The 15,995-nt window shown below is 41.1% G+C and overlaps 2 protein-coding genes across 3 annotated transcripts in view; one reads left to right on the forward strand and one right to left on the reverse strand.

Moving 5' to 3' along the window:
* TEFM (transcription elongation factor, mitochondrial) lies at positions 5,118–9,867 on the forward strand. The gene is made up of 4 exons (XM_005693230.2): positions 5,118–5,226; positions 6,110–6,573; positions 7,669–7,818; positions 9,023–9,867. The coding sequence occupies exons 1-4, from the start codon at positions 5,196–5,198 to the stop codon at positions 9,458–9,460; spliced, it is 1,083 nt and encodes a 360-aa protein (XP_005693287.1). The 5' UTR covers positions 5,118–5,195; the 3' UTR covers positions 9,461–9,867.
* The window catches only part of ATAD5 (ATPase family, AAA domain containing 5), a 35,204-nt gene continuing 30,439 nt past the window's right edge, over positions 11,231–15,995 (reverse strand). The window contains exons 20-23 of one of the 2 annotated variants that reach the window (XM_018064262.1): positions 15,159–15,340; positions 13,775–14,637; positions 13,037–13,192; positions 11,231–12,923 (exon numbers count right to left, since the gene is read on the reverse strand). In XM_018064262.1, coding sequence (XP_017919751.1) covers positions 12,845–12,923; positions 13,037–13,192; positions 13,775–14,637; positions 15,159–15,340 — 1,280 coding nt within the window. In that variant the 3' untranslated portion in view covers positions 11,231–12,844. Of the gene's footprint in view, positions 12,924–13,036; positions 13,196–13,774; positions 14,638–15,158; positions 15,341–15,995 lie in introns of both variants that reach the window. The other variant, XM_013971957.2, reaches the window with a different exon arrangement.

A 15,995-nucleotide genomic window follows, 5' to 3' on the forward strand; every position in this document is an offset into this window, starting at 1 on the left:
CGACCCAAGGAATGCCTTTTTGATATATCCTAGTTGGTAGCTTCCAGATCATCTTGGAAAGAGGAGCAAATGAGACATGGGACCTCCCTGGTGGTCCAGTGGTTACGACTTCGCTTTCCAGTGCAGGGGGTGCAGGTTTGATCCCTGGTCAGGGAGCTAGGATTCCACATGCCTCTGGGGCAAGGAACCAAAACAGAAAACAGAAGCAATATTGTAACAAATTCACTAAAGACTTTAAACAAAAGCAAGCAAGCAAGCAAACAAAAAAGCATGGACTGTCTCCTGAGTGGGAATCTTGTTCAGAAAGTGGTCAGTTCCAAGTATCAGAATACTGATGGGAAAGTGCCTTAGACAAGGTCAGTTATTCCCTCACTGAACCAAAAGTAGGCGGTTTCAGGGTTGGTCCTGCAGCTGCACAATGTCCTCAAGGCCTGTTCTAGTCTTTGTCAGTGCTGCCTGTCCGTGGAGAGATGGTTGTTTCTCTGCCGCCACCCGCCTGACATCACAGTCACAAGAAGAAAGAGGAGGTGGCCACTTCCACTCCCATACATCACTCCCACTCTTTATCAGGCTACAAAAATCATTTCCTGTTAGTCCCCCCAACAGAACTACACCCACTCTTATTTATTTATTTATTTATTTTTTAGCAGCACAGGGCCTGTGGAATCTTAGTTCCATGACCAGGGAAGCCCCCTGTAGTGGAAGCACAAAGTCTTAACCACTGGACCACCAGGAAAGTCCACCACACCCACCCTTATCTTAATCCTTGTCGTTGTTGTTCATTCCCTCAGTCATGTCTGACTCTTTGCAACCCCATGGACTGCAACACGCCAGGCTTCCCTGTCCTTCACCATCTCCCATAGCTTGCTCAAATGCATATCCATTGAGTCGGCGATGCCATCCAACCATCTTGTCCGCTGTAATCCCCTTCTTAATCCTTAGTAAAGGGAACTGGGATTCCCATAAAGAGTTTACCTTCTGGAACACTGCCACCTACCCACAACCAGGAACGTATCAAGAATGTGGAGAAGCAGCTCACCTGGAGGTGAGCAGAGAGAAAGACCAGGAAGAGCAGGGTGAGGCCCCTCCATAGGGCAAGAGTTGGAGGTTTGGTCAGCACTGGGGTCAGGACAGGGAGGATGTATGTGAAACACAGGGACAGGGTCAGGCTAACAGAAAGCAGAGAAATCAGGAGGGGGAGGGGTTATTGCAGGAGCCCAGTGGAGACAAGGAGGTTCTGATCTGAGTGGCCACAGCAATGGGGAGGCTAAAAAAGACATTTTGCAGGCATGGTCGATAGAATTTCATATGTTTTAAACTGCAAGATACCACACAGTAGTGAGTTGTGAAATTAATATCAATTTAGTGGTTCCAATTAACCCAGATTTTAAAAAAAATCTTTTCCCACCTCAAAATTCTCTGTGTCCTTTGTCCCCTTTTTCACTTGACTTTGTCCTGTCTCCCTTTGAATCTCTCCAAACATCGCTTCTCCATCTTTTGGGGAATCCAAATACTCTACCCCCCCAACGTTGGTGCTCCCAGCTTCTCTCCTGGACACCCCGCGCCTTCTTCAACCCACCCCTCTCCTTGGCTCAGCCCAGACATTCTCATGGGATAAAGTGTCTTTTTTTTTTTTTTATGGCATAGCACAGTCCTCTCCTTTACATATCTAACCATCTACTGGACATCTCCACCCAGTGTCCTGTGGGTTAAAAACAGACCAGTGTTACAAACAAATAAACACACATCAGTGTTTTTTAAAAGCTGAAACACACACACAAATTGAAATAGAAAATGTCAAAGTTCATCCTACATAAGAACATGAATATTTTTCCTCTTTTTTTAATCAATATTTTATTTTTGACCACACCACAAAGTATCTGGGATCTTCATTCCCTGATCAGGGATTGAACCTGTGCTTTCTGCATTGGAAGTGCGGAGTCTTGACTGCTGGATCACAAGGGAAGTCCCTTTCTCTCTCTTTTTATTGAAGTATAGTTGATGTACAGTATTGTGTTAGCTTCAGGTATACAGCAAAGTGATTCAGCTATATATATATATATAATGTTATGTGCATAAACATGTAATAATATATAATACTGTTCTTAATGTTCGTATATATAAAGTTCATTTTCAGATTATTTTCCATTATAGGTTGTTATAAAATATTGAGTATAGTTCCCTGTGCTATACAATAGGTCCTTCTTGGTACAAGTATTTTTAAATAAAGCTTTTGTTTCACATGTACATCAACATCTCCTGAGTCATGGTCAAAAAAAGTTTTGAAAATATAGAAACTGGGTAAAATGGGCTAGAAATAGGAGTGAGAGGAGCCAGGGCCATCTGCATCTGAGCAACAAAAACAGGGAAGTGAGGAGCTGGTTTTTGGGGAAGATGATGTCTTTCATTTTGAACCCACTGATTCTGATTTACAGTAAGTCATACCTAGTGGTTGCCTCTTACTACTTCCAGACTGGTCAACATAATTCTGAATGAATGCTCTGAGAAATGATGGCATTTCCCCTCAAGGTTATTAATAATTAGCTCCAAAGAAGAGGTAGTGCTTTAATAGAGGATGTAACATTCATTGAACACTTATTCTATGCCAGACTCTCTGCATCCTGTTTCTAAGGAGAAATCCTTGTAGCAGGATTTCTTGGCAGTATGAGGTGGGTACCATGATCTCCATTTCACAAATGAGGAAGCTGAGGTTCAGAGAGGATGAGAAACTGTCTATAAAGCTGCACAGGTAAAAAGTCATTTGTTGCATCTTACCAGGGAACCACATCATTTCAGAAAGCATCAATCGCCAGGGTTCCTAGGGCTGCTAAACAAATCACCACAAACTGGGTGGCTTAAAGCAACAGAAATGCACTTGAAGCATTTAATTCTGGAGGCCAGAAGCTTGAAATCAAGATGCAAGCGGAGTGGATTCGTTCTGTTTGTGAATCTGTACCATGCCTGGTGATCCTTGGCCTTGGCTTGTTGACGTGTCATCCTAAACTCCACCTCCATTTTCACAGGCATCTTCTTATAAGGACAGCAGCCATATTGGATGAGCTGACCCCATGTACTGTAGTGTGACCTCATTTTAATCTTCACTGATTGTGTTTGCAATGACTATCTTTCCAAATAAGGTCACGATCTAATGTACTGAGGGTAAGACTTTAATGTCTCTTTTTTTTTTTTTGATAAATGTCTCTTTTTGAGAGATACATTTCAACTCATTAACATTTCATTAAGTGGAATTAGGGCTTCCCTGGTAGCTCAGCTGGTAGAGAATCTCCGCCTGCAATGTGGGAGACCTGGGTTTGATCCCTGGGTTGGGAAGATCCCCTGGAGAAAGGAACAGCTACCCACTCGGGTATTCTGGCCTGAATAATTCCATGGACTGTATAGCCCATGGGGTTACAAGGAGTTAGACAGGATTGAGTGACTTTCACTTTCACTTAAGTCGAATAAGCCTCAGAGTAAAAAGGAAATTATTTCCCATTGATTTGGAGAATTTTGCACAAAAAGCTGGCTTTATTTTCTGTTGGATTCATAAGTGCCCCAGAAATTGGCAAGAATATTAGAATTCTCATGAGTACCTACAACTGGCTACATCTCCACCACCTCTTGGACAGTATCTACACAGACTCTGCTGCCTCATAAAAACACAAACCCACCACTTTTCCCTCCCAAAGTCACCATGCTCCTGATTTCCCTGTTCATCACAAAATTCAAGGCTTTCCATCTTTCATGAAATGGGCTTCCTAGGTGGCTCTAGTGGTAAAGAATCTGCCTGCCAAGGCAGGAGACGCAAGAGGTGTGGGGATGATCCCTGGGTGGGGAAGATCACCTGGAAAAGGGCATGGCAACCCACTCCAGTCTTCTTTTCTGGAAAATTCCATCGACAGAGGAGCCTGGTGGGTTGCAAACAGTCCATGAGGTTGCAAAGAGTCAGATACAACTGATATGATATGATGATGGTATGATACACATATCTTTCGTGAAAGGGCCCAGAGTCAGCAAAGAGGCATCAGTGGTTTCGTGGATAAGGGTCTGAAGCAAAAGGGTTCTGAAGAGGCACTGCACGGTGGCAGGCAGGACAAGGCAACCTGTCTTCACTGGGTGTGGGGGAAATGACCCCAGGTTGCCCGGAAACCAGGGAAGGAGGATGCCCCTCACCACCCCTTTGATAAATTATCCTAGTAGAGATGTTTTGAGCTATAGATTAGGAAAATCACTAGCTGGGGCTGGGGGCAAGTACATAGGCGTTTACTCATTAGGTTCTATGACTAGGAGGGATGATCAGTCATGTGAGGGTGGTGTAGGTGAAGCGGGGACTGTTCGAGCAGTGAGTGTACAAAAAGCAAGGAACAGCCATCCAGCATTACCCGATCACGCAACTGCCCGGGTTCAGTTCCTGACGGTTGCCTATGCCTTGAGGATACACCAGCTTCCAGATACACTTTGTTACCTCTAATCCAGCCTCACACTTAAACGTATGGTCAGTTTTTCAGAAACACACAAGTCTGACTCTACAAAGTCGAGGTGGTTTCCAGACAGGACCAACCATTTTTGGCGCCAGCCTGATCTGCATCCATCCCTTCCACAGGGTATACTTTTGAGGCCCAGCGCTAAAGCCACTTCCTCCTCAGGCTCCCTTCCTGGAGCTTGTCTTCAGCTTGCTGGGCTCCTGAAACACCACCTTGCAGCTGTCCCAGTTAGTCCATTCTACCTGGGGTATTGGTTATGTATGTTCCTGCCTACGTTCCCCCGCCAGACTCTCCTCCTTGCGCCCCAGACAGGAGTTCACCAATCTAGATGCCTGGATCCAAGCCCAGGGAGGCTCCCCAAAGGAAGGATCTTGCCAACTACAAGCTAAAACCCGCCCAGACGTTCTCTTCCCAGACATTCGGCTCTGCAGCTTTCAGGGGCCACAGTGGGCGAGGCCGTTTTCCGGATGGAGAGGAACGAACCTACGGCGCAGCTGGGAGCTCCGGATCCCGGCACTACTACGCCGACGGAGTCTGCGTCGAGGCTCTACGAAGCGACTGCCCACAGCCCGGCTGGAAGCCCCTAGTGGCGGGCCGGAACGGCGCTTCCGCCGGAACCTTTGAGAAGCCGGGCGCTTTTGGGAGAAGCACGCAGAAACCGGAAGTCCGTGGGGGAAGACTGGCCCGTGGGAACCTAGAGCTTTAGCGTGGAGGATGAACGTCCCTAGTCTCCTCTTGGCGGGAGGTAGGGTGCCTGAAATACTGGATGAATCTGCCGTGTGCTTTTAGTGCCTGGCGTATTTACCCTCTCAGGTCCCGTGTCCAGGTCTCCCTCTTGGAGACCCTGCCGGGGAGACTGGGCGGTTCTGGTCGCCTCTGAGGTATTGGGATTCCTTTCCCTGGGTTAAGGGTCCACGAGCGACTCCTCGGAGCTGAGGGCAGAGGGCAGAGGGCAGAAGGTTCAGTGTCTGACAGCTGCTTGCTTACTTCTGGATGAGTTATTGTCCTGTGGCCGCAATGTAAAACTTTCCCCTGGTTTTACAGAGTTGCTCTTTGTATGGGTTTTCTTCTTTGTAGACTTATGGTAGAAATCGTGAAAAGCGTACAAAAGAAAATAAAAACCGCTCTTAAATTTACCACTCAGCTAAAACATTTCTTGTAAACGGGTAAAATTTAGTTTTATTTTATCCGCTCTGTGCAGCTTTCGGGATCTTAGTTCCCCCCCTGGCGATTGAATCCCCCGCTCTGGCAGTGACAGCGCCAACCACTCCAGCGTCAGGGAATTCTCTAAAATTTAGTTTTATTTGGTTCCACTGGATGAGAAAGAAACTAGTGAAGACAAATATTGTTTAAAATATCAGCTAATTGCAAAAATATTTCTCTAAGGTTAAAATTTTTAAAAAAGTTAAAAAGTTGGAAATAATCGTTTTAAATACATGCTTCTTGTTGGACGTAAGATTTATATGTAGTAAAATTTAAGTTTGTTACCCACAAAAGTCAGACTATATCTCTTATGGATAGTTCTTAAATGATGGGAAAGTCCGTATCACTTTGCAATCGCCCTGGTTAGGCCACAACACTAAAAGGAACTAACGTCTAACTTAAATTTTGCTAAAATTTTCTTTTAGGGAGATGGAGATGTTTTCCACTTCCATTAGGGTCCTCCTTATTCCAGACCCTATATAATTCCTGCTGTCGGAAAGAATCCACTGCACCAGAGAAAATCATTCCCCATGTTGATTTTTCTGATGAGACTGCAAAGGAGTCTGGAAAGACATTTGGCAAGCTCTTTTCTTCAGAACAGCAGGCTTCCATCTTGCATGTGTTGAATACAGCATCTAATAAAGAACTTGAAGCTTTCAAACTGCTTCGTGGAAAAAAGTCCCTCAATATTGTAGAACACAGAAAAAAGTTTGGACCATTTCAGAATTTGGAGAGTTTAATGAATGTGCCCTTGTTCCACTATAAAATCACCATTCAAGTTTGTAACTCCATTCTTAATCCAGAGACTGAAGGGAAAAAAAAGACGCTACAGGAAAGTCGGATCTTGAGAAAGCTCATCAAACCAGAAATAGGAAGAGAGAGAGTTAAGGTACACTCTTTTTCTTAATGTCTCTTTTACTGTCTAAATATTTGACAACCTACAAAGTACTATTCTGGGCACCAAGACAGGATTCTTCTGGCAATTATAGTTTAGTCCTGTGGACCCAGGGATACACACATAATCTATTTAGAGTTATTCTCAAAGACATGAGATGTGCAGGCAGTAAATTGGCAGCTTAGTGGAGAGAACTGTGTGTTGGGGAATGTTTACTAGAACTCAGCCTGGATCCTGGAGAGAGAGCTAGGCTATTGGAAGAGGAAGGCATTTTAGGAAGGATAATTGATGTAGAGAGGTAGGTCTGTGCAGGACTTATGTAGAAGGAATGTTGAGTTACCTGTTTTTGTTTCTTCCTTTATTCCACATATCAGTTATACTCCTATTGCTTTTAATCTGTTTGTGCTTCTCACTGTGACTAAGCTTCTTAAAGCTTTGCGGTGTAACAGGTACCTGATACAGATCTTTCTCCCTAGTCTAGCCATCGCCCATCCACTTATACACAGCTGTCCGTGTTCCTTCTGAAATGTTAACTGTTACACCTGAATGTTGTGTGCTTTGGTGGCTCCCAGTAGCTCTCAGGATGAAGGAAGTTACTTTCTGCAGAAATCTGCCCACCCCTCTGCCCTTTCGCCACTTGCATTCTTTATGCCACTGTCTTGAGAGGTGTCAGCCTATATCTGCAGACATCTGGGTGAAATAACTTCCCGTTTACCATATTACTGTCTCCTAGTCCTCCAGTAAGTCTTCCTGACCATTTCTCCTCTCTACAGTGTAACTTGTATGGTGGTGTTTCTTATAATGTAGGGTCATGTCCCTTGTTTCCCAGTATCTAGCACATTCCCCAGCAACATCTGAATATCTGAACACCTGCTTTGAGCTAGGTGCTGAGAACAAGTAAAAGTTCTGCCTATAAACTGACTACTGCTGGTTACTTTTTAATAATAACTACTTTAATAATTCTTAGTTCATAAACTGTACATATTATTTCTATCACATAAACTAATTTGGATTTCTGAGTTTGTATCTTAAATCTTGTGTCTGTTAAAATGTTCACACTTATAATTAAACCAGGCTTTTTTGTTTCAGGCAGTTAATAGTATAGTATCCATTGTTTCTGGTACTCGAAGACTTGCCTGGGCTCACCTCGATCGTAAATTGGCAGTGCTGGACTGGCAGCAAACCGAATATTGCCAATTGATGAAAGGATCATACCTATCATCTGTCTATTTAGAAGAGGTAAGGCAGTTGCACCTCCAAATCCTGACCTGCTGGAGCTCCTCATCTTTTAGTCCTAAAAGGGATGAAATAGTAAGGATGGATTTTCTTTGGGTACTTACTATTCACCTGTTCCTATTGTGTTTTCCATCACTTATGTTTTTTTAACTTAAAGAAATTTATTTTTGGCTGTGCTGGGTCTTCACTGCCGCGTGCAGTCTTTCTCTAGATGCGGTGGGTGGGCCTCTCATTGCAGTGGCTTCTGTTGCGGAGCTCAGGGTCCAGGTACTCGAGTTTCCATAGTTGTGGCCCACAGGCTTAGTTGCTCCACGGCATGTGGGACCTACCAGGACCAGGGATCAAACCCATGTCCCTTGCACAGGCAGGCGGATTCTTAACCACTGGACCCCTAGGGGAGTCCCCACTTATGACCTTTTTAAAAACTGAATAATTTATTTCAAGAAGTGCCTTATGAATCAAAGGTCAATCCTGAGAAAATCAGTGGTAAAGTATACTGTTCTCAATGTTAAGAAACTTCTGCCCCATATTTATAAAGCTTGTTCTTCATACACTTTGTCTCATCTGAGTCTTCAGAATCTGGTGAGATGGGCAGTAATGATCATCCTGATTGTATCTGTAAAAACTGTTTCAATCAGTCATCTGATGTGATTAGTCAGTGGCAGAGGTGATTGAGTCTAGGCTAATCATTCCAAGCCTATATGCTACCCTATAATTTTTTAAAAGGTAAATAAGATAATTTTGTCCAGATTTAAAGGCAATCTAGATCTTAGGGATTATGAAGCCCATTGCACAGATGAAGAAAGTAGTAATTAGGATGATTAACTGGCTTGTTTTAGCTCAGCTTGTTCCTGCTAGAACCATGATCAGAAGAACTTAGCTATCCTTACTCCTCCATAAAAGTCTTTTTCAGTTACTTCAAAATTGTCAGCGGCAATATAATGGAAGTTATATATTTAACAAACAGAAGTGGGACAGAGATGGAGGCCTAAACAATAAAACTAAGCGAATTCTTTCTTAACTTTTGGCTGCACTGGGTCTCCATTGCTGCATATGGGCTTCCTCTAGTTCCCGCGAGCAGCGGCTGCTCTCTAGTTGGCACGCTCAGGCTTCTCGTTACGGCGGCTTCCCGTTGCCGAGCGTGGTCTCTAGAATGCACAGGCCTAGTTGCCCTGTTCACTCATTTTACCTTTTTCTCCTCCCAAAGATTTCTTCAATCATTTCAAAGATGCCTAAAGCTGACTTCTATGTTCTGGAAAAAACAGGACCTTCATTCCAGAACCCGTCTCTCTTTCCTGTGCTGTTGCATTTTCATATGACAGAAGCCATGCTGTACGCCTTACTGAATGTGACGTTTGCCCAGGATGGTCATCACCAGGTGCTGAGCATGAATCGGAATGCAGTGGGGAAGCATTTTGAGCTGATGATTGGGGACACACGGACTAGTGGGAAAGAGGTGGTGAAGCAGCTCCTCTCAGAGTCTGTACTGAAAGATGAGCCTCGGGTATTCTTCCCCCCAGAGAAGATAGTCCGCTACAGACAGATGTTTTCATCTACTGAACACAACAGAGTGGAGGAGTTATATGATTCATTATTACAAGCTATTGCCTTCTATGAACTGGCTGTTTTTAATACTGAATCTTAAAATTCTGAGGTTAATATGTTACATGCTGTTAATATTCTATGAATTTATATTTATTAGCTCCTAAGTTGTAAAAGCAACTGTTTTGAACATCCATGTTAACGGAGAAGAAAGCACAAGTTTGAATGGATTTAGATGTTTAAAGTCAGAGTTTTGGCTCTTGAATGGTTTATATAATAATAAACCAAGGCTAAATCAATAAATATGAGATCCTGTGCCTTTCAGGTTTAAGTGTTAAAAAACATGATGTTCCTTAAACATCCAAAACGGGGAACAAAGTTATCTTCCTTGAAAGGTAAGTGCCATCTACACTAAAAGATCTGCATTATTATATTGTTAAAGTGAGGACTAATGAATTTTCTGGATGGTGCTCATCATGGGAATAAAGCTAAATATAATCAACAACACAACTTGTGGAGTCCTCCTCTTGCTCTGAGTACAATGTGGTTTGATGGCTTCAGAAGGCACTCTTCATGAGCTCAATCTATTAAGCACCAAACAAGCAAGTTTTGTTTAACAGGCTCTTTTTCGTTGCTGTACTATGTGGCCTGTGAGATATTTGACCCCTGCTGCTGCTGCTAAGTCACTTCAGTCGTGTCCGACTCTGTGTGACCCCATAGACGGCAGCCCACCAGGCTCCCCCATCCCTGCGATTCTCCAGGCAAGAACACTGGAGTGGGTTACCATTTCCTTCTCCAGTGCATGAAAGTGAAAAGTGAAAGGGAAGTCGCTCAGTCGTGTCCGACTCTTCGCGACCCCATGGACTGCAGCCCACCAGGCTCCTCCATCCATGGGATTTTCCAGGCAAGAGTACTGGAGTGGGGTGCCATCGCCTTCTCCGATTTGACCCCTGACCTGGTGTCAAACCTGTGCCCCTTATGGTGGAAGCATGGAGTCTTAACCACTGGACCATCGGGGAAGCCCAATAGGCTCATTTTTAAAACTTTTTAAATTGAAGGGTAATTGCTTTACAGAATTTTGTGCAGGCTCATTTTTTAACTTTTAAATACTTTACTCAATAGACCATCTTCTCAGAAAAGTAGCACTTAAATTTTTTCCCCCATCTCTCCATTTTGCTTAAGCTCAGGCCCTCCTTATATCTCACTTATACTGAACCCAAGTCACCCTGATGTCAAAGGATTAAGTCTTTTCTTTCCTTTAAAAGTGAAGTATACTTGTTGAAAAAAAATCCAAATAATCAGATATCTGTAACATACATGAACGTCCTCCCTTCCAGCGCCTCCAACTCCCTAGGCACTTTGCAGTGCACTCCAGACTTGTGGCCATGCACTGTCAATCTCTACCTGTGTGACTGTATTCAGAAGCGTCTCCACCTGAGAACTGTTGCTGCTGCTGCTAAGTCGCTTCAGTCATGTCCGACTCTGTGCGACCCCACAGATGGCAGCCCACCAGGCTCCCCCATCCCTGGGATTCTCCAGGCAAGAACACTGGAGGGGGTTGCCATTTCCTTCTCCAATGCATGAAAGTGAAAAGTGAAAGTGAAGTTGCTCAGTCGTGTCCGACTCTTAGCGACCCCATGGACTGCAGCCCACCAGGCTCCTCCGCCCATGGGATTTTCCAGGCAAGAGTACTGGAGTGGGGTGCCATTGCCTGGTGGTGAGCTGATAAGAATGTGAGAACTGTTGCAGATACCTCCAAGTACAGGTCTGAAACCATTCTTCCTCCAGACCACCTCGTTTGCCACTGTGTGGTACTCTGGTAAACAGCTTCACCAGCCATTCAGTTGGTCAGGCCAGGTGGGTGGCATTCTACTTCTCACATACTTCTGAAAATAGCTGTGGTGAACATGTGTTCAAGTTAGACATTTAAAGGATAAGACGCTAAGTACTGAAAAGTCATCAACATGTGGTAACTTTCGTCACAAAAGTAAATCTTAAGTCTTACAGGTATTTATCGCCTTTAAGAACTGAGAAAGTATTTCCTCAAAATATGCTAAACCTGAAAAAAGAAAAAGCTATTACCTGTGTCCATACTAGGGAGGAAAATGATTCTTTGATTTCTTGATTTTTGGTATCCATACTACCCAGATGATTTCATCTGGAACTCCCATTTAAATATTGCATAGTCTTACGTTTAGCCTTTAATTTAATCAATGTACTAGCAATACAAGAAAAGATATATTGAACAAATATTTTAAGAGGTAAAAACATTTTGTACACAGGTATATGTCTATGTTTTTCAACTGTAGAAAATTAAGATCCTTACCTTTTGGAGTGAAAACATAATTCTCCAGATAATGTAACTGAATATTAAGCTAATATATAAACACTTGAAATAGGAAACTATTTTCAGATACACCTGATTATCTGATTGTAAAAATGATTTTACGTGAAATGTTGTATATTTTAAAATCTTGTAATTAAAAATACTTTCTCCAAAAATATAACCTTAAGTGGAAATGGCTATCATGTAGAAATCCTAGAGTAGAATCCTTTGTTACAGTTTGAATGAACAGAAGTTTACCCAGAATATTTATATTAATATCTTTATGAAATAAAACATCAATGATATAAAAATACAAGAAAAATGTACAAGACAAATTATTTGAGTTATCAAAATATACAAGATATCACATTTGTACTATTGCTAAAAAAAGATTTATGAAAACTATAATTCATAATCTTGATTTCACCTTCTCAGTATTCAGTGATTCACATGGAAACATCCTGGACAGCACATTAAAAATAAATTTATCAGGAAAAACTTACTTTTTGAAAAATGATACATAATTTCTTTCCTTGGAAGTTTTGTTACTATTGTCCATGCTATTTCATATTCTGGATTGTGTAATTTATTTATTTTTTTAAAGATGTTTATTTGGCTGCATGGAGTCTTAGTTGCAACATGTGGGCTCTAGTTCCCTGACCAGGGGTCGAACCCTGCCCCCTGCATTGGGAGCTCAGCGGCTTAGCCACTGGGCCACCAGGGAAGTCCCTAAACTTATTTTTAAAAAAGATCATCACCTGGGTGATTCACATTCACAATTTGACAGGGCGCTGACCTTTGGTTGGAGAGAGGTGGATTGAGGATCACTAGAAAGGGAGAAGGTGTAGATTAGTTTGGCATTGAAGCACCTTTAGGAATATTTAGGGAACTCTACCTTCTAGAAACAGCCCACACACATATTCCAACAGAGCTAAATCAGGTAATACAAAAACATACAGAAAAAAAAAATACTACCATAATTATAAATATAATTTTTAACTCCAATTTTTTCATTTTAAATATTTACACACTAATAAAAATATACAAATAGTCTGTTTTAAATGTACATTAAGAGAAATAAACACTTCCATGAACATCAATATAAAAATTTATCTTGAGAGCCACATGAGACTCCGTAGAAGGCATTGGTAATGTAGAATATTAAGGGAAGTCAGCTGCCAAAGTGTTCATAGTCTCTTTTGAAATGTTAAGATGAATTCCTTCAAGATAGTGTAGGAATCTGTCAAAATTACAAGGAAAAATACAATTTAAATATTAATATTTCCATCAGATAAGAATATTTATCAATCTGTAAACAGCTATGTCAAATGTTCTTTTTGTAAGAAACTTTACCTTCTTTTACTTTTTCCTTGTTCCTTTAGCTTCTCAGTCCTACAGATGTTTCGAAGAGTTGGCAAGTATTCAATTATACTGGCTTGTCTATTACCCAGGTTCAGAAGAGATCGGCTGGAAAATACACTTTTGATGACTGCTACCCTCTGCCAAGCACTGCTATAAATTAAAAGTAATGCATTACATTTTGATTTTTAATGTCCAATAAAAATGCAACAGTCTCAAACACAACCAGCTTCTGGTCTCTACTCCACCTTGATTCTAGTCTAGTGAAGTGAAAGTCACTCAGTAGTGTCCGACTCTTGCGACCCCATGGACTGTAGCCCACAAGGTTCCTCTGTCCATGGGATTCTCCAGGCAAGAATACTGGAGTGGGTTGCCATTTCCTAGTCTAGACTAGATTAACTGTATTCCAGATGAACCTCCTGTACCATTTTCAACACATCAGTCACTTCCGTACTGAAAAGACTTTCTTGGCCACCTGCTGGCTACACAGCAAATCCAGACCCCTTCCCTGTGATCCAAGAGTCTTCCAAATCTACTCCCCCTGCCCCCAATATCTCATTATTTGTCTTCTCAGAAATCAGGCCGGTCTCCTTAACTGTCTCCTTACAAGCTACAATATTATGGGCTTACCTGGTCAATAAATCCCAGCATTTCAAAATTAGTAAGAGAAAGAAACCTGGAACTTCCCCTTTTTTACCATTATTGAAAAATAAAAGTAAACAGAAGACTTACTCTAAATTAGCTGCAGACTGACTGAAGCACACATTGTTGCGTCTTTGAGAAATATAAAAAGTAAGCTCTTTTGTGGGATCTCTTCCTAATTTCTTGCAAGAATTCAGAGAAGTTTCCAATGCTTTTGAAATAGCAGAAGAACATTTAGTAAAGCTGAGAGCTTCTACAGCCGCCTTTATTTCTCCAGATCTTTGAGAAGTCCATCCATCACTACTCTCGAGACTAAACTCATCACAAAGTCCACTTTTAACCTTTCCATTTGTCCAACCAAAATCATCTTTACCAAACTCCCTTTGTTCCCGTACATCCATTAGAAGGGCATCTAAGAAGGACATGTTGTCCATGAGCTCAGTGAGAGAATTTAAACAGTGAGAGACAAGGACAGAACATTTCTTTTCTGCTGGTGTTGGAGGAGGACGAGGAATAGACTCAACGTTTGACTCCAGACGTTTGTTTAGTTTCTTTGTCTCTGGATTGCTTTCTTTACCTCTGGCTTTCCTTTCTTCTAAATTTGAAGATGCAGAGTAGAGACTAATACATTCACCAGAAATGTCCAATTCACTGTCAAATAAGTCACTATCATCTAAAGTTACAATCTTTTTCTTATGTTTCTTTTTTGGTGACTTTTTCAAAGGCTTCTCTCTTTCAAAAGGTGTCCCAGCGAGGCATCTCATGTTTTCTGTTGCTGCATTGGGGTCCACATTTATTGATGAAACAGAAGAGTTTTCTGTTTCTGGAATGATATCAACAGGTAGTGGTAGGATGAACTCAAGATTACTATATAAGAAATCCACATTCTGCATTTGGAATTCTGTAAGAAGGTGGATGAGCTTATGCCATTCTTCCTTTGTTCTGATTTTGTGCTGAAAAACAATTGTAAGTAAAGAAATATTATAATAGTACCTAGTCTGAACATTTTTCTACCCATATGAATAGTGTCATTCCTATCTATCTTCAAAGTAATGAGTCTCTACCCTTCATAATTTTATTAACTTATACTTCCTTAATACATCAAAACAGTATTATGAGTCTAAAAAATTAATTTGGAGTATTAAATTGAAGAATTAAATTCTCTAATTGTCAGTATATCCCCTAATTCAATAATTAGCAGTTCATTTGTTTAAAAACTACTGTTCTGAAACTTCTTTTAATCTGAAATATCTCTAAGTTCTATATTCTATAATATATATTTAAAGCAATGCCTATGCACCATTTGTCGTAGTGGTACAATGTGTTAAAATGTGGTACAATGTGTTAAAATCAGCAATCTGAAGCCTACACAAATTATTGGTAAATAACAATTAACCTTAGATTCAAACGATAGAAGTGAGCATTGGGAAGATGAAAAAGCACGTAAATATTCCAAACCAGACACTGAAAATACCTTCAAAAATGAAAATAAGTCTTCAGATGGGGAAAAAATGTTCTTAAGGCCGAACAAGGTCTCAGCACAACCAGTGTCACATTTGGGAAGGTCTGTTGGATTCCTTTTTGTATTTTTAGGGTTATTTTTGGAATCAGGGTCATCTTCAGAACAAACAAGTGGTACATTTCTGCTATTTCCTCCTAGAAAATTAGTAAAAGAAAAACTGAGTATCCATATTTTTATCAGACTGTAACAAGCAATTATTTAACATCCAAGATCCTTTGGCATTTTTTCCTACCTAATCCTCATTTTGTTATTCTCCATCTGTGTATCTGATTCACAAAGAGAACAATACAAACATTATTTCTACATAAATTAAGTGGGGGTGGGATGCGGGGTAAGCTTACAAACAATCCAACTGAAGAAAGTGCAAGGACACACAAGTATCTAATAAACTCATAAAAAGATGTACAATTTCACCAATGATCATGGAGATTAAGATGTTCATTTTTCACCTTTTAAATTGGGAAAAATTAAGATAATCACTGCATACATTAATGAGAAACTGAAGATGACTTAAATATTGCCTAGTAGGTAATGGTTAATTATGTTACATCCTTTTTATATTACAGAATAGCATGCAGTTGAGAAAAAAAGGGCCAGGACTATATACTGACAATAAATTGTCAAGTAAAAGAAAAGCAAATTATTTTAACTATACATAGTGCTGATAATTCTGCTAAATAAGTAGGCAGCAATATTTGTATGTGCACAGATAAAGGTCTAACGGTAGTTACCTTTAAGAAGCGGGGAAGCTCTTTTACTTTTCATGTTATATATTTCTCTACTGTTTGA

Source organism: Capra hircus, chromosome 19 (genome assembly GCF_001704415.2).
Source record: "Capra hircus breed San Clemente chromosome 19, ASM170441v1, whole genome shotgun sequence".
Lineage (NCBI taxonomy): Eukaryota > Metazoa > Chordata > Mammalia > Artiodactyla > Bovidae > Capra > Capra hircus.

What these genes read in the sequence shown, in the direction of transcription:
- TEFM (XM_005693230.2), top strand. Translation starts at nt 5,196, where the DNA reads ATGAACGTCCCTAGTCTCCTCTTGGCGGGAG. An exon ending in TAGGAAGAGAGAGAGTTAAG is followed by an intron (nt 6,574 to 7,668) that starts GTACACTCTTTT and finishes TTTTTGTTTCAG; the next exon opens with GCAGTTAATAGTATAGTATC. An exon ending in CATCTGTCTATTTAGAAGAG is followed by an intron (nt 7,819 to 9,022) that starts GTAAGGCAGTTG and finishes CTCCTCCCAAAG; the next exon opens with ATTTCTTCAATCATTTCAAA.